The sequence below is a fragment of the Talpa occidentalis genome, unplaced genomic scaffold (genome assembly GCF_014898055.3).
Source record: "Talpa occidentalis isolate TD23 unplaced genomic scaffold, MPIMG_talOcc4v2.1 talOcc4.11, whole genome shotgun sequence".
Lineage (NCBI taxonomy): Eukaryota > Metazoa > Chordata > Mammalia > Eulipotyphla > Talpidae > Talpa > Talpa occidentalis.
In genome coordinates, this window is record NW_023601104.1 from 20020139 (window position 1) to 20036666 (window position 16528).

General features: G+C 36.4%; 1 protein-coding gene across 8 annotated transcripts in view; it reads right to left on the minus strand.

Annotated features, from left to right (window-relative positions):
- Positions 1 to 16528, minus strand: part of ATOSA (atos homolog A) — an 80100-nt gene that overhangs the window by 21370 nt on the left and 42202 nt on the right. For all 8 annotated transcript variants that reach the window (XM_037502509.2, XM_054701625.1, XM_054701626.1 and 5 more), the window contains 3 exons: positions 1983 to 2167; positions 824 to 1026; positions 424 to 549 (listed from right to left, as the gene is read on the minus strand). In XM_037502509.2, coding sequence (XP_037358406.2) covers positions 424 to 549; positions 824 to 1026; positions 1983 to 2167 — 514 coding nt within the window. The remainder of the gene's footprint in view (positions 1 to 423; positions 550 to 823; positions 1027 to 1982; positions 2168 to 16528) is intronic.

The following is a 16528-nucleotide window of genomic DNA, read 5'->3' on the forward strand; positions in this document are numbered from 1 at the left end:
GAGAGGGATTCAGCTATTCTATTGGGCAAGGTGATTAAGATATACTCTTGACTCAAGGTCACCTATCTAAAGAAAGAACTAGATAGTTATTCAGCAGCCTTCCATTTAGAGTTTTCAAAAATTAATTAAGTCTACCATTTGAGAATTCAGCAGCCCAGAAAGTTTCTCTACTTTTTTTTTATAATGGCAGAAATTTTAAAAGTTCTCTGAAAACTATTCTACACCAAATTTTACTCAAGAAGCAAAATTCATACTGATTCACATTCAATTTTTCGAACTTGTTTGAAGAAGAACTTCATTCAATTTTACCCACTCATATTTAGAAATAAAGGAAATAAAATATTTAATAGATAAATGTCATTTAGTAGCTAGTGAATGTATTTGGGTAAACACTTTTTTTTTTTATTTTTGTCTGAAACATACCTGTAAAGAATATTTCGTGGAATAGCACCATGAGAAACACTCAGCCAAGCACTTAATTGAGAAAAAAACACAAATGAGCGAACAGCCAATAGAAGAGTCTTCTCTTCAATAAATCGATCACCACTCCTGAAGGAAGCAAAAAAAGCATAATCTAAATGTCTGCAAGTACAGTGATTGAATTTCAGGAGGGGATAAGCTAAAATAAACATATTGGTCAGGATGCATGATTTCAAGAGCATCGTCAAACATTGATCAGTGTCACTTGAAATAATGTTAAATACTAAAAATCTAAATTTTACCATATAAAAGGATTCCCACATATAAAATATTAAAAATTTATAGAAAATAGCAGAAAACCTGATTTACCAAGAACAACTTCAAACTCAATTCAACAACTTACTGTCGAGGAACTGGCTCCAATATCCATCTTTCTAGTAACAATGCATCTTGTTTAATTGCAGGATCATTTAGATCCATTCCTTCTGCAGAGGGCCCGTCATCACTGTAGCAGCAGTCTGGTAGGAGCATCACTTCCACCATGATCGGAAGGTTATTCTTCCACAACAATGTGACTTCAGACCTGGTCCGTCTGGCTTGGCGACACTTAGAGAAAATGAATATTAGCAAGATGTCTCAATAACCCACCCAATTTTGTATTTAAATTTGGATGTCATAACTGTAAGATAGACATCTGCATGAGAAATAAGTCTATTGCAGAGCTGTGCTCTCGCTTGCTTATGGAGGTTTCCTCATTAAATAACGAATTAATACTAGTAAGTTCTAGAATGTGAGAATTAGCATTGACCAAAATTTATGATGCAAATTTACTTGGGGGGTGGTACCTTTGTTGTATCCTGTAGAAAAATAACTGCCATACACAATATCTGGCAGATCTTGAAGGTGGCCCAGCCTCGCCAGTTTGCTAACTAATTATTACAGAGGAAAGATTTGTTCTAAGACTAAAATATTAAAAACTCCTTTCATTAAGCACTCAAACCAGATAAGATTTTAATTTGGCACTACATTTAAGATGTAATTAACTGGGAGAAAAATCATTATAGCAAATCATGTTCTACCTACCAAAAAATATTTTAATAGTATTCAAAAACATTAATATGATAGCAAAATGTATCCTCTCCTACAAAAAAAAAAGGCGTAGAGGAGGGAAATTGGTTTATGTTGGGAAAATAACCAGGAACATTAGTCTACTAAATAAATAAGAAAATAAAGTCAGTGAGCCAGAACTGATTATGAAAATAAAGAAAGCTAAATCTCAGCAATGGTAAGTTTAAATATTGAGCACCAGAATGCAGGTATGAAATTGGCTGCCCACATGCCTGCTGATCAGCAAAGCTACTTCCTGTGGCTTCAAAAGCATTACTTAACAGCCAAGGTGACTATCACTATGATCTAGGATTAGGACTTTTGCTTTATGGTTGTGACCAATTTTATTGTTTAAATATAATGTGAACATTATAATTATTACACAACAAAGGTGAAAGAATTTAAACTAGTTTACATAAAAAATAAATAAAAAACATTCAACACACAATTCTTACCTGGGCCAGCTTGTCACTACATTCATGTTTGGTAGTTACTGGGTAACAAGACTGTGCTGGAGGGCAATGGAAACTTTCCGTGCGACCTTTTACAGAACATTCTGGTGTTCGTCCTTCTGTTATTAACAAGGCCAGAGAGACCAAGAACTCCTCTGCATCGTATTCAAAATATTCATCTAGAGTATCTATTATTTTTAAAAAAGAAAAGGGTTCATGCTTTAAAGTATTCCTGATAAGAACTCATCTTTTATGCCTACAATAACTAATGTCACATTCCATATTCAAGTATATTCATTCACAACAAAGAGTAAAAAGAGCATAAAAATGAGGTAATTAAAATATAAACCTCGATTTACAAGGTACACAGAAATCAAGAAGTGACAGATAACTTCAAAATCGGTTAAGACAAAGCTGGTTAAAATTATGGTATAAAATTGTTTTTATGTAAACTTAAGTAAAAGTATTTAAGACTTTGGAATGCATTTGCAATTCTATAAATAATTATATTATTGGGTATCAGATACAATAATGTTCACATACAAAACTTCACCAACAACAAGAGGTTGAAAAGTCTTACATAGTTTTTGCTTAGATATTCTATTACCATTACTAAATATTAGGGAAAAATGAGCTCAAAATGCATCTTTCTCCCTTTCCTTCCTTGTATAACTATTTCTTTGATCTCTAATTCTATGATGTGAGTATTTAAAGCCACAGGGTCCTTCTCTGTCTTTGCTATACAGTAGTAATTCCAGAGGGAGAAATTTTAATATTATCCAGCGTGTGATGCAGGCTCCTCTAGCAATACTATATGAAGTGTGAGATAATTGGTTACTATAAAATCTAGATATTTCCACTTAGTTGTAGTAACTTTTAAATTTCTCACAAGTGCTCTAATTTTTAAAAACAGTTAATTTTCAAAATTGTAAACCTGCTACACAGGTTGAAGATGTGGGCACATGCACACACACACAGTTAACTTGTGCAATCTTAAAAAGGTTGCTTTCTTTTCTTTCTGCTATTAAGTAACACATTTGAAGTGCCTCATACACTGTATTAGTTGATGGGGGACAGAGTACACTACACAAAGCTCCTAATCACAGATTCTGAATCACAGAATGATTTTAAAAAGTATAACAACACCCAACATACAAAAAATTCCCAGTAAGTTCAGATAACAGTCGTAAAATTTTAGAAGGGTAGATGTTGAAGTGAACTATGAGTGAGGAACTACAGTTTGAATGGAGAACTTACAGAGAAAGTATGGAAAGGGGAGGATTTGTACCATATTGAGAGTATCCTCAAAGAGAATGAGAAAGAATGGCTATTTCTATCCTTAGGAAGATTTATCAGAAATAGCTGAGTACCAACTTCACTGAACTGGTATTTTAATATCACTCAGAAAAATTTCCCTAAAATGACCATTTGTAACACATAAAATAAGAACTAGTGCCTAATTACATTGCCAGTTCTAAGCACTTTAAACATATCAAATCACTTAATCCTCAGAGTAGCTCTAGAAGGGAGGGATTATTATCACTATTTTACAGAAAAGTGAAGCTAGACTGGTCAAGAACTTGTCCAAGAAGTCACAAAGTTGGAATCTGAATCTACAATGTCTGGCTCCAGAATCTGGGTCACTAGTCACTCCCTACATGTTTTCTTTCATTGTGGCTATAAATTTTGCATAACATACTTGTATATTACATGTATGTATTAACATACATACATATATTCAATATACATTTTTATAACAAATTTTGGAATATTTATTGTATAGAATTGCTTACCAGGAACAGGACACTAATTCCTAAAAATGTGCCAACATGAAAAAAAAAAAGTCCTCAATTTTCAATTCTCCTGCCAATTACAACATAAGTTCTAACATAGAAAAGTCTGAAGTATTTCTGTTATTTGAAAACAACAAACTACCAGGTCAGATTAGGAAAGGAGAAAGGACCTAAGGAGGGAGTATATGAGAGAGTGTTTTTATTGTCTTTTGGGCTGTGGGACTCCATGACTTGCAAAACAATTAATATATCCCAAAGATCTACAATTGAATGGCTGAATCACACAGTAGGAATCATCGGGTTTAAAGTGATAAAAATTAAACTGCCATGACCAAAAGCACATTTGGATTTAGTTTGACAGGAAGTAGAATTTGAGAGCCTCTCTGGTGGCACAAGAGGTAATGACTCAGCTATGAAGCTACAGGCAGCCACTGTAGCATGAGTTTGATCCCCAGCCAAGGAGCTAGCCCACATGGCACAGCAGACTTCTGTCTTGCCTGCTGCTCTCTTCAGCAGTGTATTTCAGTTAGTTTGCCTCTTCTGTTCCTCACTCTGTCTCTGGTGAATCCTCTCACGCCCCGCACCGCTGGCCTGTACCCTAGTTCTTGCATGAATAGGTAAGTAAATTTTTTTTTTTTTTAAAAAAAGGAGGGCCTCCCTGGTGGAGCAAGGGATTGGGCACAGCACTGTGAAGCTGTCTGCAGCCTCTGTAGCACGAGTTCAATCCCCAGCCAGGGAACAACCCACATGGTACAGCAGACCTCTCCTGTCTCACCAGCTGCTTCCCTCAGCAGTGTATTTCAGTCAGTTTGCCTGTTACGTTCCCCACTCTGTCTCTGGTGAATCCTCTTACCCTCTCAAGCCTCTGGCCTGTATCCCAGTTCTCGTATGCTTAAATAAATAAATCTTAAAAAAAAAAAAAAAAAAGAACTAGAATTTGCCTAGATTCTAGTTGCTTTGGGCATTATCTCCTCAGACAATAAACTAAAGAACTTCAAAACCATGATTGGGGTCTGTAATCATTTGGATCACTTACTAAACTTAGCCAGAGTTTAAATATTTAAAATGAAAACTTTGAAACAAAGATTAGAGATAAACAGTGGTTGTCTATTATTTATCTATGTAACAAATACGTAAGTATTGCAAGAAATGGTAAGGGTTATACAGTGGTATTATAATACACAAAACATACTACCTAAGTGCATGTGACTAGATGATGACAATCTTTAGGAATTTATCAGGAAAAATTTATAGGGGTCTGAATTTTAATAAATGAAAACACTAAATCACAGCAGTCATTAGAAATGTGCACAGTTAAATTTTTTTGCTTTTTTAAAAGATTTATTTATTTATGCATACAAAAATGGGTATAGGCCAGAGATGTGGGAGGGTGGTGGTGGTGAGATGATTCACAAGAAACAGAGTGGGGAACAGAACAGGCAGACTGAAATACATTGCTGAGGGGAGCAGTGGGCAAGACCAGAGAGGTCTGCTACACCATGTGGGTCAGATCTCTGGCCGGGGATCTAACTTGTGTTGCAGTGTCTACAGACAGCTTGATAGTGCAGTGTCTTTAACCCCTGTGGCACCAGAAAGGCCCCGTGTAGTTAAAATTTTTATACTATCAACCTCTAAAACACCAGAGTGGAGTTTACTGTACTAAAGACTATGACCAGTAACTGAGAAATAACACATCATACTAATGAAAATTCAGTAGATATAACTTGATATTTTGAGGACACAGCTTACTCCAAAAGCAGGTATGATTTTAGGGCCTTCAAAAACAGTTTACTTTTACAAAAATAAAACATGTTTCAAATTAAACAAGACTTACATATTAGTTACATATTTTGGAAGAGATAAATTATTTGATGTAAAACAACACTGAAGAGAACAGGAAGCATATTATAAATATTCATAGGTTATAAAGGACAGTTCACTGAAGATTTGGTATTAATCCATCAAAACACAGTTCTAGAGTCTCTCTAGACCTCTAAGACCTCATAAGGACATGCTTACGCTATGGTCTGACTGGCAGCCATTACCAAACTGGTTGCTTTTTTAGTGGCATGCTCTTCTTCTTTTTGGTTCTGGAGTTTAGTAATCATGTTATAGTTTCCCATCTGTTCTGTCCAACAAAAGAAGTGAACAACTTGGCCACTGAGAAAATTTGAACAATCAGAATAATGCACAGATGAAAAGGATTAACTTGGGAAGTAAACTCTTCATAACCAGGGCTGTTCAAAGAGTAACTGATAAACACCAGAGGTGTGGTTGAAGGGATTTACACAAGTGCTAGCTGAATGAGATTCAGCCACCTATGGCCTCGGAGAGTCTGAATCTCTGATCTTCAGAAGTAGTCAGAAAAAACCCAGAGGAAGAGTTTGGGATCCTCTAACCAGTTGCCCCTCTGAACCAGTACTCACAATATACACATTTTGTGGTATCTCTGGATCCTTAATTTGAAACCAAAAGTCAGATCAGAGCTACGGCAAAGCTTTGTCTAAAGGGAATGGAAGAATATCTTCCCCACCACTGGCCTGCTATAGATGCTGTTCAATTTACTTCTAAAGCCTAACAAAGTAGTGGAAAGATTCCACGTCCCTCATGATATGGAATAAAATACCAAGAACAGCAACCTAGAGCATTGCTAATAAGAAAGTTTCCCTAAAAACAATATCCTTTCAAACTCATGGGGGACTATCTGGTAATATAAACTAAAATTCTCCTATAAATTTGCCCCCAAGAATTAATAGGGCATAGAAATGCAATTAAGTGTTCAAGGGTATTTATTAAAATGTTTACGCCAGTTAAAAAAATTAGAATCAACCTAAATGTCAAATAACAATATGTTGTGGTACAGTTCTATCTAAAGTAGTGATAAAGATCATTGTTGACAAGGAAAGTTATCTACAATGCAAGTGAAAATATAATGTTTAGAAAAACACATGCTAATGTGTTTGTGGGATCACATGATCATAAATATGGAAATATATATCTACATACATACAAATAACAAAATATTATCAGTCCTATAAACACAAAGGGCCTCCCTGGTGGCACAAGAGGTTAAGACAAAGCACTATGAAGCTAATGTTAGCCACTGCAGCATAAGTTCCATCCCCAGCCAGGGAGCTACGTACATGGCGCAATAGACCTCTCCTGTCTCACCCGCTGCTCCCCTCAGCAGTGTATTTCAATGGATCCACTAGTTCTGTTCCCCACTCTGTCTCTGTCTCTGGTCAATCTTCTCATCCCCCGCATCACTGGCCTGCACCCCAGCTCTTGCATGTATAAATAAATAAATCTTTAAAAACATAAAATAAATACAAAAGAACATAAATGTAATTTTAAATTGCCATTCTTTGATTGCTATTAGATAAATTATAAGGCCTAGTAACTGAAAAATAGCATAAATAAAAGCAGCACCTACTGTCATATATTTTATTTATTTTTTGTCATATATTTTAATTAATTGTAATTATTTTGTAAAATTCCTCCCAAGTAGATTATAGCTTGATTAGTTAATGCAGGAATTTATGAAGTCACATGGACATATAGCACACTAGCTCTATGTTGAAAATTTAAATTTTCAATTTGAAACTGTTATTTTTAAAAATAAACTTTAAAAAATATGTAAAAGGGAGAATCTCATATATGAGAAACAATATGGATGCATGCGAAAGTAGCATGCATCTGAACCTATACCCCTACATCATATATAGTGTTGTAAACAAACTTTACCTCAAAAAACAAGCAAATCAAAGTATGTGTATTAGTTAAGAGCTTATTGTAGTTGTCCAGGATTGGGGATATAGTTTTGAGAATTATTGGCATTTGGATAATTAGAACCAAGAATTACCTAGAGGAATATGTAGGAAACTCATTACAGAGCCCTGGTGCATGTCAACCAGTAGAGACCTCATAAAGAATGATGAACTTATAAAAGAAGCTGTCAAGCATGATGTGATAGAAATCACAAGAAAAATAAAATGTTTTAAGGAGGGCCTGGTCAATGATCTCAAACACTGCTGAAGTTTAATAACGTATAAACAAAGGGACCCCTGGATTTGATGATAAGGAAGTCACTGGTGATTTTAACAATAGCTCTCAGCAGATGGTGATGAAGGAAGTTTGGACAGATGTGACATATATTGTCAATTATTCTAATGGGTATAGGTGATAAATACAAAAGCCTACTTTCCAAGCCCTCTCTTAACACAATGGCCATTCATGTATTACAAGTGCAAGGTAAGTATTAAATATTATCATCACTCATACAAAATTATCTCCAATTCCCAAAACAAGAACAAAAGCAGTTCCCTTCTAAGTCTGAGACAGTGGCATGAGAATCTCCTTTAGGATCCTGAAATCCAGTCACCAAATCTTACTAATTTGTCCTTTTAATTTTTTCCTAGAGTTTAACTCTTCCCCCTTTTTTTTTTTTTAAAGATTTATTTATTTATTCATACAAGAACTGGGTACAGGCCAGAGGTGCAGAGGTGTGGGGGTGAGAGGATTCACCAGAGACAGAGTGGGGAACAGAACAGGCAGACTGACCAAAGTATACTGCTGAGGGGAGCAGCGGGCGAGAGAGGAGAGGTCTGCTGCGCCATGTGGGTAGCTCCCTGGATGGCCTGGCATCAAACTTGTGCTGCAGTGGCTGCGGATAGCTTCATAGGTTGCATCTTAAGCCCTTGCGCCACCAAGGAGACCCTTAACTCTTCCTTTTTAACCTTGAAACAGTTAGTGAGTTGGATTTTATAACTACAACAGTCTCCCATCTGTGATCTAAGACTTTAGATTCTTTTTCATTCATCTTTTACTTTAATGCAAATTAATCTTCCTGAAATGCCATTCTTCTCAGCTCAGTTGTGTTCATTTGTTTCACTAGTTTCCTAAATGCCTTCTGAACCCAGGGTAAACTCTGCCACCTGACATTTAGGTCAGGGCCACTACACAGAGTCAGCCACTAAGGCTAGGCCAGATTCTGGTATGAATGTTCTTGGAGTTATAGACCGAAGAGACCCTCCTTAAGACACCACGTTTCCTTCTTCATTTCATAGTTAGCTCCCTACACAGTCATTCTGTTTCAGTCTAACTGCTCTCTATACCATGTTCTACTCATTTTTCATCTTAACACCACTGCATATTCCCTTTTACTTACTAAATATGGCTTCCCTTCCTCTCCTTTCTGCCAGTCTTGAACCTCTGAAAGAGTTTTCCTGGCTTTTTTTGGTTCACAAAAGAGGTCTTTCTACTCAAGTTCACATTGATCTTTCACTTTCTAGTTTCCCCAAAAAGTTATAAGCCATCCAGGCCAGGAATGGTAACTTCAGGGTGCTGGCACACAGTCCTAAAGTCATGAATTTCACTTCCATGTGGCTGAGTTTCTCTTTGTTCCATGGATAGATACACTGCTAACCTCAGTGACCCAAAGAAATTAAGGCATAAAGACATCAGCTTCCTGTAGTATACTACAAACTAGAATACAAGTTTCTTCATTGTGATTATATATTGCAATATTCTCAGGTGCCAAAAACTGTCATATTTATTTTTATAATAATCTAGCTCTTTGAAAATTGGATGTAAATTTCTGTTGTCATGTTAATTAAAATGGCAAACAGCCTGTTCAATAAATGGTGTTGGGAAAACTGGGTCACTACATGCAAAAGAATGAAGCTTGACCACTACCTCACACCATACACAAAAATCAACTCAAAATGGATTAAAGAACTGGACATAAGACCTGAAACCATAAAATACATAGAAGGAAATATAGGCGAAACACTACGTGATATGCACATCAAAGACATCTTTACAGACACATCACCCAAAGCAGTGATAGTGAAGGCAAAGATAAACAGCTGGGACTACATCAAATTAAAGAGCTTCTGCACAGCAAAAGAGACAATAACAAAAAAAAAGAGAAACCCCACCAACTGGGAGAACATTTTTGCACACAACATTAATGATAAAGGACTGATCACAAAAATCTGCAAAGAGCTGATGAGACTCAATAGCAACAAAGAAAATAATCCAGTGAAAAAATGGGCAGAAGAGCTAAAAAGAAACTTCTCTGAAGAGGAAATGCAAATGGCCAACAGGCATATGAAAAAATGTTCAACATCACTTGTAATCAGGGAAATGCAAATCAAAACTACCATGAGATACCATCTTACACCAGTGAGAATGGCACATATTAAAAAAACTAGCAACAACAAATGTTGGCGAGGGTGTGGAGAAAAATGAACTCTTCTGCACTGTTGGTGGGAATGCAAACTGGTCCAACCACTATGGAGAGCTGTGTGGAGATTTCTTGACCTACTAAACATAGAGCTTCCATAGGATCCAGCAATTCCACTCCTAGGTATTTACCCAAAGGACACAGAAACATCAATTCCAAAGAGCACCTGCACCCCTATGTTTATAGCAGCACTATTTACAATAGCTAAGCTTTGGAAACAGCCCAAATGCCCAAAAACAGATAACTGGATCAAGAAGATGTGGTACATATACACCATGGAATATTACTCAGCATTCAAAAAAGATAAACACATGCAATTTGCAGCAACATGGATGGCACTGGAAGGGATCATGCTCAGCGAAATAAGCCAGAAAGAAAAAGAAAAATACCGGATGGTCTCACTCATAGCAGGAATCTAGAAAACTTAAATAAGGAACCAGGAAAATAGATAACTATAAGAAAGTGAAAATCAAAATCAACAAAAAACTATGAACCAGAGACACCTTTTGGGGGGTGGGGGGCGGAGGGGAGGGACTGGGGTCAGAATGGGGGGGGTTGCAATTGTACGGGGAATATAAAAATAAAATTTATTATTTAAAAAAAAATGGCAAACAGCCATCTAAACAAAGATGATCACTATCATCTTGAATTGTAAAGTGTTTCCTCATTTTAGATCTCAGGATGCAACAGAGAGTAACTAGTTAAGAGCATGAACTCTGAGCTTAGTTAAACAGTTCTGCTACTTGCTAGCTGTTTGGTCCACATGGTTACATAATCTCTCTTTGCCTAAGTTTTTTCATCCATTAAATGGGATAGTAGTAGTATCAGTTTTCAGAAGGTAGTTACAAGGATTGAGTTATTATTTGTAAAATTTCCAGAATATTCTGGCATACAATGAGTACCATAGAAATTTTTGTTAAATTGGGCCTCCCTGGTGGCATGGGGTTAAGCACAGTACTATGAAGCTATCTGCAGCCTCTGCAGCACGAGTTCAATCCCTGGCCTGCCAGGGAGCAACCCACATGGTGCAGCAGACCTCTCCTATGTCATCTGCTGCTCCGCTCAGCAGTGTATTTCAGTCAGTCCGCCTGTTCTGTTCCCCACTCTGTCTCTGGTGAATCCTCTCACCTCCCACACCTCTGGCCTCTACCCCAGTTCTTGTATGCATAAATAAATAAATCTTTTTAAAAAAGAAATTTTTGTTAAATTTAAAAGTTAATGTGATGTAGTTCTTTCTCCCGTTTTTATAAATTAGGAAACTAAATTTGCAAATTCATTTTTCCAAGAATGCAGACATTACCAGTAAGTGGAGAGTCATCTCTAAGACACTGCTTTCCATTAATAATAGTTTTAAACCGTTCTCAATTATAGAAGCTCATACTTATTTTTCATTTTACACAAAAAATAATTCAGAGGTTAGCGTCTCACAGGGAATATATTCTAGAAAGCTCCACACACAGATGCACCTATTAGATTCCTGGTACTAAAAAAACTTGGACAGCTATTCCTTTCTTTTCTTATGTCTCCCTTTTTAAAGGGTTCTTTCAAATTGAGATATTATGGGAAAGATCTAGATCATGATGATCCAGAAAGAACAAGATGATATCCCACTTTGAAACATTAATCTCATAAAGCTTAGCAAAATTGTACAATTATATCTGTATGATGTAAAATTATATCTGTATAACTGTACAATGTTTTGTTTTTGTGTATTCAAAAAACAGAGTTCATTAAGACCAAGTGTGGCCTCTTTTTTATCAAAGAAAAATAAGAAGCTTCTTATTTAATGCATGGTAAGCATGAATGTATTTAGAAGTCTTCAGGGTTTGGAAAAAAACAGAAGAGATTAATGGAATAATGGAGAAATGCAACTTCTGTAACACTATTTATTATTGGACTTGTATTATAAGTAAAAAATTGTTAAGTGGCCGAGGAAAGTACAGTTCTTATAACTGACGTTCTCAAAGTCTACTGACAATGACCCTTGTTTCTCACACAACCTCTGGTGCTGAGTTTCTTAGACAAAATTCCCTTGGGCTAGGCTACTGAATATCTAAATCAATTTAGTATTTTGAGAATATGCCAGAATAAAAATCCCTGATGAGTAATAGAATATATTTTATAACGATGGCTTTCAGCATTCTATATATACAGCAGTCTGGGAAGTATCAATTTGATGGCAGTTGGATTTCTGTTTATAAAAGGTCTGGTCTATAGAAAACAGCTAAAAGAAAGGCTGATTTCCTTCACTTACACAGAAGAAAAGACTGCTGCTCTCTGATCTGTGGCTGTGGATCCTCCTGCAGTTTTGACACTCACAGTCACAATGTTATAATAATAGCTGACAGTTCTTAAGCTATTACTATGTGCCAGACACTGTGATGAATATTTTATCTTATTTAATCTTCACAACAACACTACCAGTAAAAGTCAAGATACTTGCCCCAAAGCCACAAATTTAACTATCATACTGCTTTATCTCCCCAAACAGACCAATTATAAATGGAATGGTCATTCATGTAGTTATTGTTGAGATTCATCAAATCTAGGATGCCACAAATTTTAAGACATGACTATCCTATCTTTCACTAAGAAAAAAAAAATCTGCCAATTAAAATACATTGTGCCATCAAGTGTAAGAAACAACCAGATTTCAAAGATTTAAAACATAGAAAATGTGTGTTTAAATCAAGCAAATATGGTAATGCTAAAATTAATAGCTTGATCAGATTCTGATTAAAATGCAATATATCTTAAGATATGGTATATGTATATATATATATATATATATATATATGTACACACACACACAATGGAATACTACTCAGCTATACAAAAAGATGAGATCCTGTCATTTGTAATAATATGTACAGACCTAGAAGGAGGCATGCTTAGTGAAATAAGTCAAAGATAAAAACACTGTGTATTTCACTAATGTGTGCCATACAGAGACGCAAACAAATGAATGGACTAAATAAAACCAAAACAAACTTGTAGACTGTAAGACCAAATTAGTGGTTACCAAAGGGAAGGGGCAGGAAGGTGGGTAAATCAGGTAAAATAGGTCACCTGTATAGTGAAGGATAGAAATGGACTTTCAGTGGTGGATTAATTGTCTACAGATGTTGATTTATAATGAAACTGATATACTGTTACAATGCAGTGTTACTTTCATGAAAAATTGTAAAATTAAACAAACCATTATCGTAAGAGATCTGAAAACACAGTGAAGTACTTTTTGGTCTCTTTTGAAAAGAAATCCAGACTTTTGAGTGATTTAGCCAACAAACTTCTTAATCAAAGGGAAGAAAAAGACAGCTATAGCTAATGGTCTTCATACTTCATGCTTATTTACTTCTGTAAGAGGAGCACCACAGCTCCTGGTTTGGTGGTGCAGTGTAGTGTACCTGGTTCTGCTGCATCCCCTGTGACCACCACATACCAGTGCATACCAGGAGAGAGATGGCTAGCTCTTCTGAAAGTTGGGTTTCATGCTTGCTTGGGTTTGGATTTTGAAACCCAAGCCAGTTTTGAAAATGTACCAATCAGGTGTGAAATCTGTGGTGCTCCTGGGAGCAAGGGATGAGCAAAGGGACCCTGAAGCTGTAAAAAACAGGCAGCAAATGGACTCAGACACTCTTGCCTGAGAAGACAATCAGTTCCTGTGTTCAGATCTCCGACTTGTCCAACATTCCTGGAATGACCTTCTCACTTGTTGCTTCGGATCTTCGATTGTCCTCCTGTGTTCTGCATGACCCATGCAGCCTCTATGAGTTGACCACCATTGCCTGACTTGACTGCCACTGCCTGACTTGCATGTCAGGCAGGCACCACCTCTAAGAGCTCTCTGCAGCTGCCTGATTGGCACTGCTGGCTGGGCCCACATCAACTCTAGAACTGTTTCCTGTCGCTGTTGCTCCAGTGCTGCCCAGTCCTACCTCTGGATTGTTACTGCTGGCTGCAGCAGTGCTGCTGAGTCAGCACTACTTATTACCTCCAGTTGCCCTGGCCCACTGCTTATTTTTTTTTTAAGATTTATTTATTTATGCATACAAGAGCTGGGGTGTAGGCCAGAGGTGCTGGGGGGCGGTAAGAGGATTCACCAGAGACAGAGCAGGGAGCAGAACAGGTGGACTGACTGAAATACACTGCTGAGGGGAACAGCAGTCAAGACAGGAGAGGTCTACTGTGCCATGTGGGTTAGCTCCCTAGCCAGGGATGGAACTTGTGCTGCAGTGGCTGCTGATCGCTTCATAGTGCTAAGACTTAACCCCTTGTACCACTAGGGAGGCCCTTGGTCCACTGCTTATTAGTGTGATACCAGCTCTATGCTTTCATCTAGCATGGACAGCTCTTGGTTTAGATGGCCATTTGTGGCATCTGAAACACTTTCTTCTTCTTCTTTTTTTTTTTTTGCCTCTCCCAATTTCCTCCTTGTAAATAAACCCTGTGTTTGTTACATTCTGATTCTGAGTTGTGTCTTACATTCAGGTGAGGATCCACTAACCAGGATATTCCCCGGGTTTGCACGGTTTCACTTCTAATCCAACTATATATGTTAAATAAAGCAAAGATACTTTAATCAAAAACATACTACATAGGTTTAATAATGACTGGTTCAAGTAAATCTATATTGTAATAATGGGGTGATATAAGATTAAATATTTATAGTTTCATGTTTATAGTCATAGTTAACAAATTGAATACTGGTTCTGCTCCTAATAACTATGTAGTCTAAGGACGCTTAGGTTGGTTTCTGCAAACCTTACTTTCCTAAAATATCTATCTCATAGCATTGCTGACTTCATGAAGTAACACTGTTACACTGAACACAGTGTCTGGCATACAAGTACGAACAAGTATTATAATACATAGTTCTACTGTTCCTTAATAAGCCCAGTGTCTTGGCAGAAATTTTCCATAGTGCTAGAATCATATGGCTTTAAATTCTAGCTGCAAGTTGAACATACTGGAGATCTTTAAACACACACAAACACACACTCACACACACAAAAGAACCCTCCCAAAACTTAGAGACTCATTAAGACTGGGCATTATATTCTTTTAAAAGTTTCGTAGGTAATTCCAATGTGCGGCCAGTATTGAGAATCATTGTTCAGGGTGGAAGCTTACAACTAAGCAATGGGAGGAAAATGAGGATATTAGGCAAGGCAGGCCATGTAGAGGAAGTAGTGGCAATAATAGCAAAGCAAGAGTCCCACTTTTAACATATAGATGGAGTTGTATTTTCAGTTATAGCTGTGAATTTGCATAATGTCATTCATCATATATAAGAGCAGTAGAAGAGCTTTTCAAATGTGGTCTGTGGACATTCTGGAGATCTGACAGTTCTTTCCAAATTTAACATGTGATTTATTTAAAAAAAATAAGCACAACCTATTCTGCATCATTTGGGTGAGCAATGATAACAAAGAATTGTCTTACAATGTCAGTGCCATATTTACATTTACAATTATGATTTACAGTTATAGTTTTGCTACTGTTCTAAGTTACATGACTTTATTAGTTCTGGGCACCAAGGAACGAGGTGGACCTAAATCACAGATTATGTTTTTGTGCTATTTGCAGAATGTCATTGTGGCCTAGGATACCAACAAGAGTTGACAGTAGGTTAAAGGACAAACAAGTATCAAGTCATAGTATAGGCGGGCTCAACACAAAAGAATTTGGCCCATCAGACCACATTTTAGCTAGTAACTGTAACACATCATAATGACTTAAAATTTATTGGTTCCATAGTTTCATTTGCATTTAGTTTTTAAAATCATTTTGGTATCATAGTTGTATGAGAGCAATATAAGGAAATTAAGAATAAGGAAATTATAACGATAAGGATTTTTATAAGGAATAAGGAAATTATAATGAGTTTATTTTTTTCTACATGTAATATAAAAAACTACTTTTTATCAGCTGGTTCAAACTTCTTCCCCCCTTTAAAGCATTGTAGTGAGTTTTGGATTCAAAACTCCATACCATTATATATGGAAAGTTTTCAACTTTAACAAAATCTTTAAGATATTTTCCCACACATACCTATGCTAACTCAAATATTCATACTTGCCCTTTCTAAATATGTAAAAGTGAGTCAAGCTTTATCATTACAGTGATTTGTAAAATCTGCATCTTAAAAGTACATCTCAATGTCAAATTGATGTCGATTTTTATATTTTAGGCCTAGTGGGGTCAATCATTTAAAATTTCATTAAAATCAACGTAACACTTTTTATTTATATTGCAATTTCTCTGAGTCACCATTACTTCCATGAAGTTTACCTCACTCATTTTCAAAAATCTCTCTGGTGAAAGATAAAGAAATATCAGAGGAAGTCTAGACAATGTTATGGAATCTTCCCAAGAATACACAGAAAATCTCTAAAACTGGCATATCTTAGTTCCATTTCAGTAATTAGCTCCCTAGTCAACACTGTCCTGTTGAGTAGAATTTAGATCTCAATATCAATTTCCTATTTTCAACAACTGAAACAGTT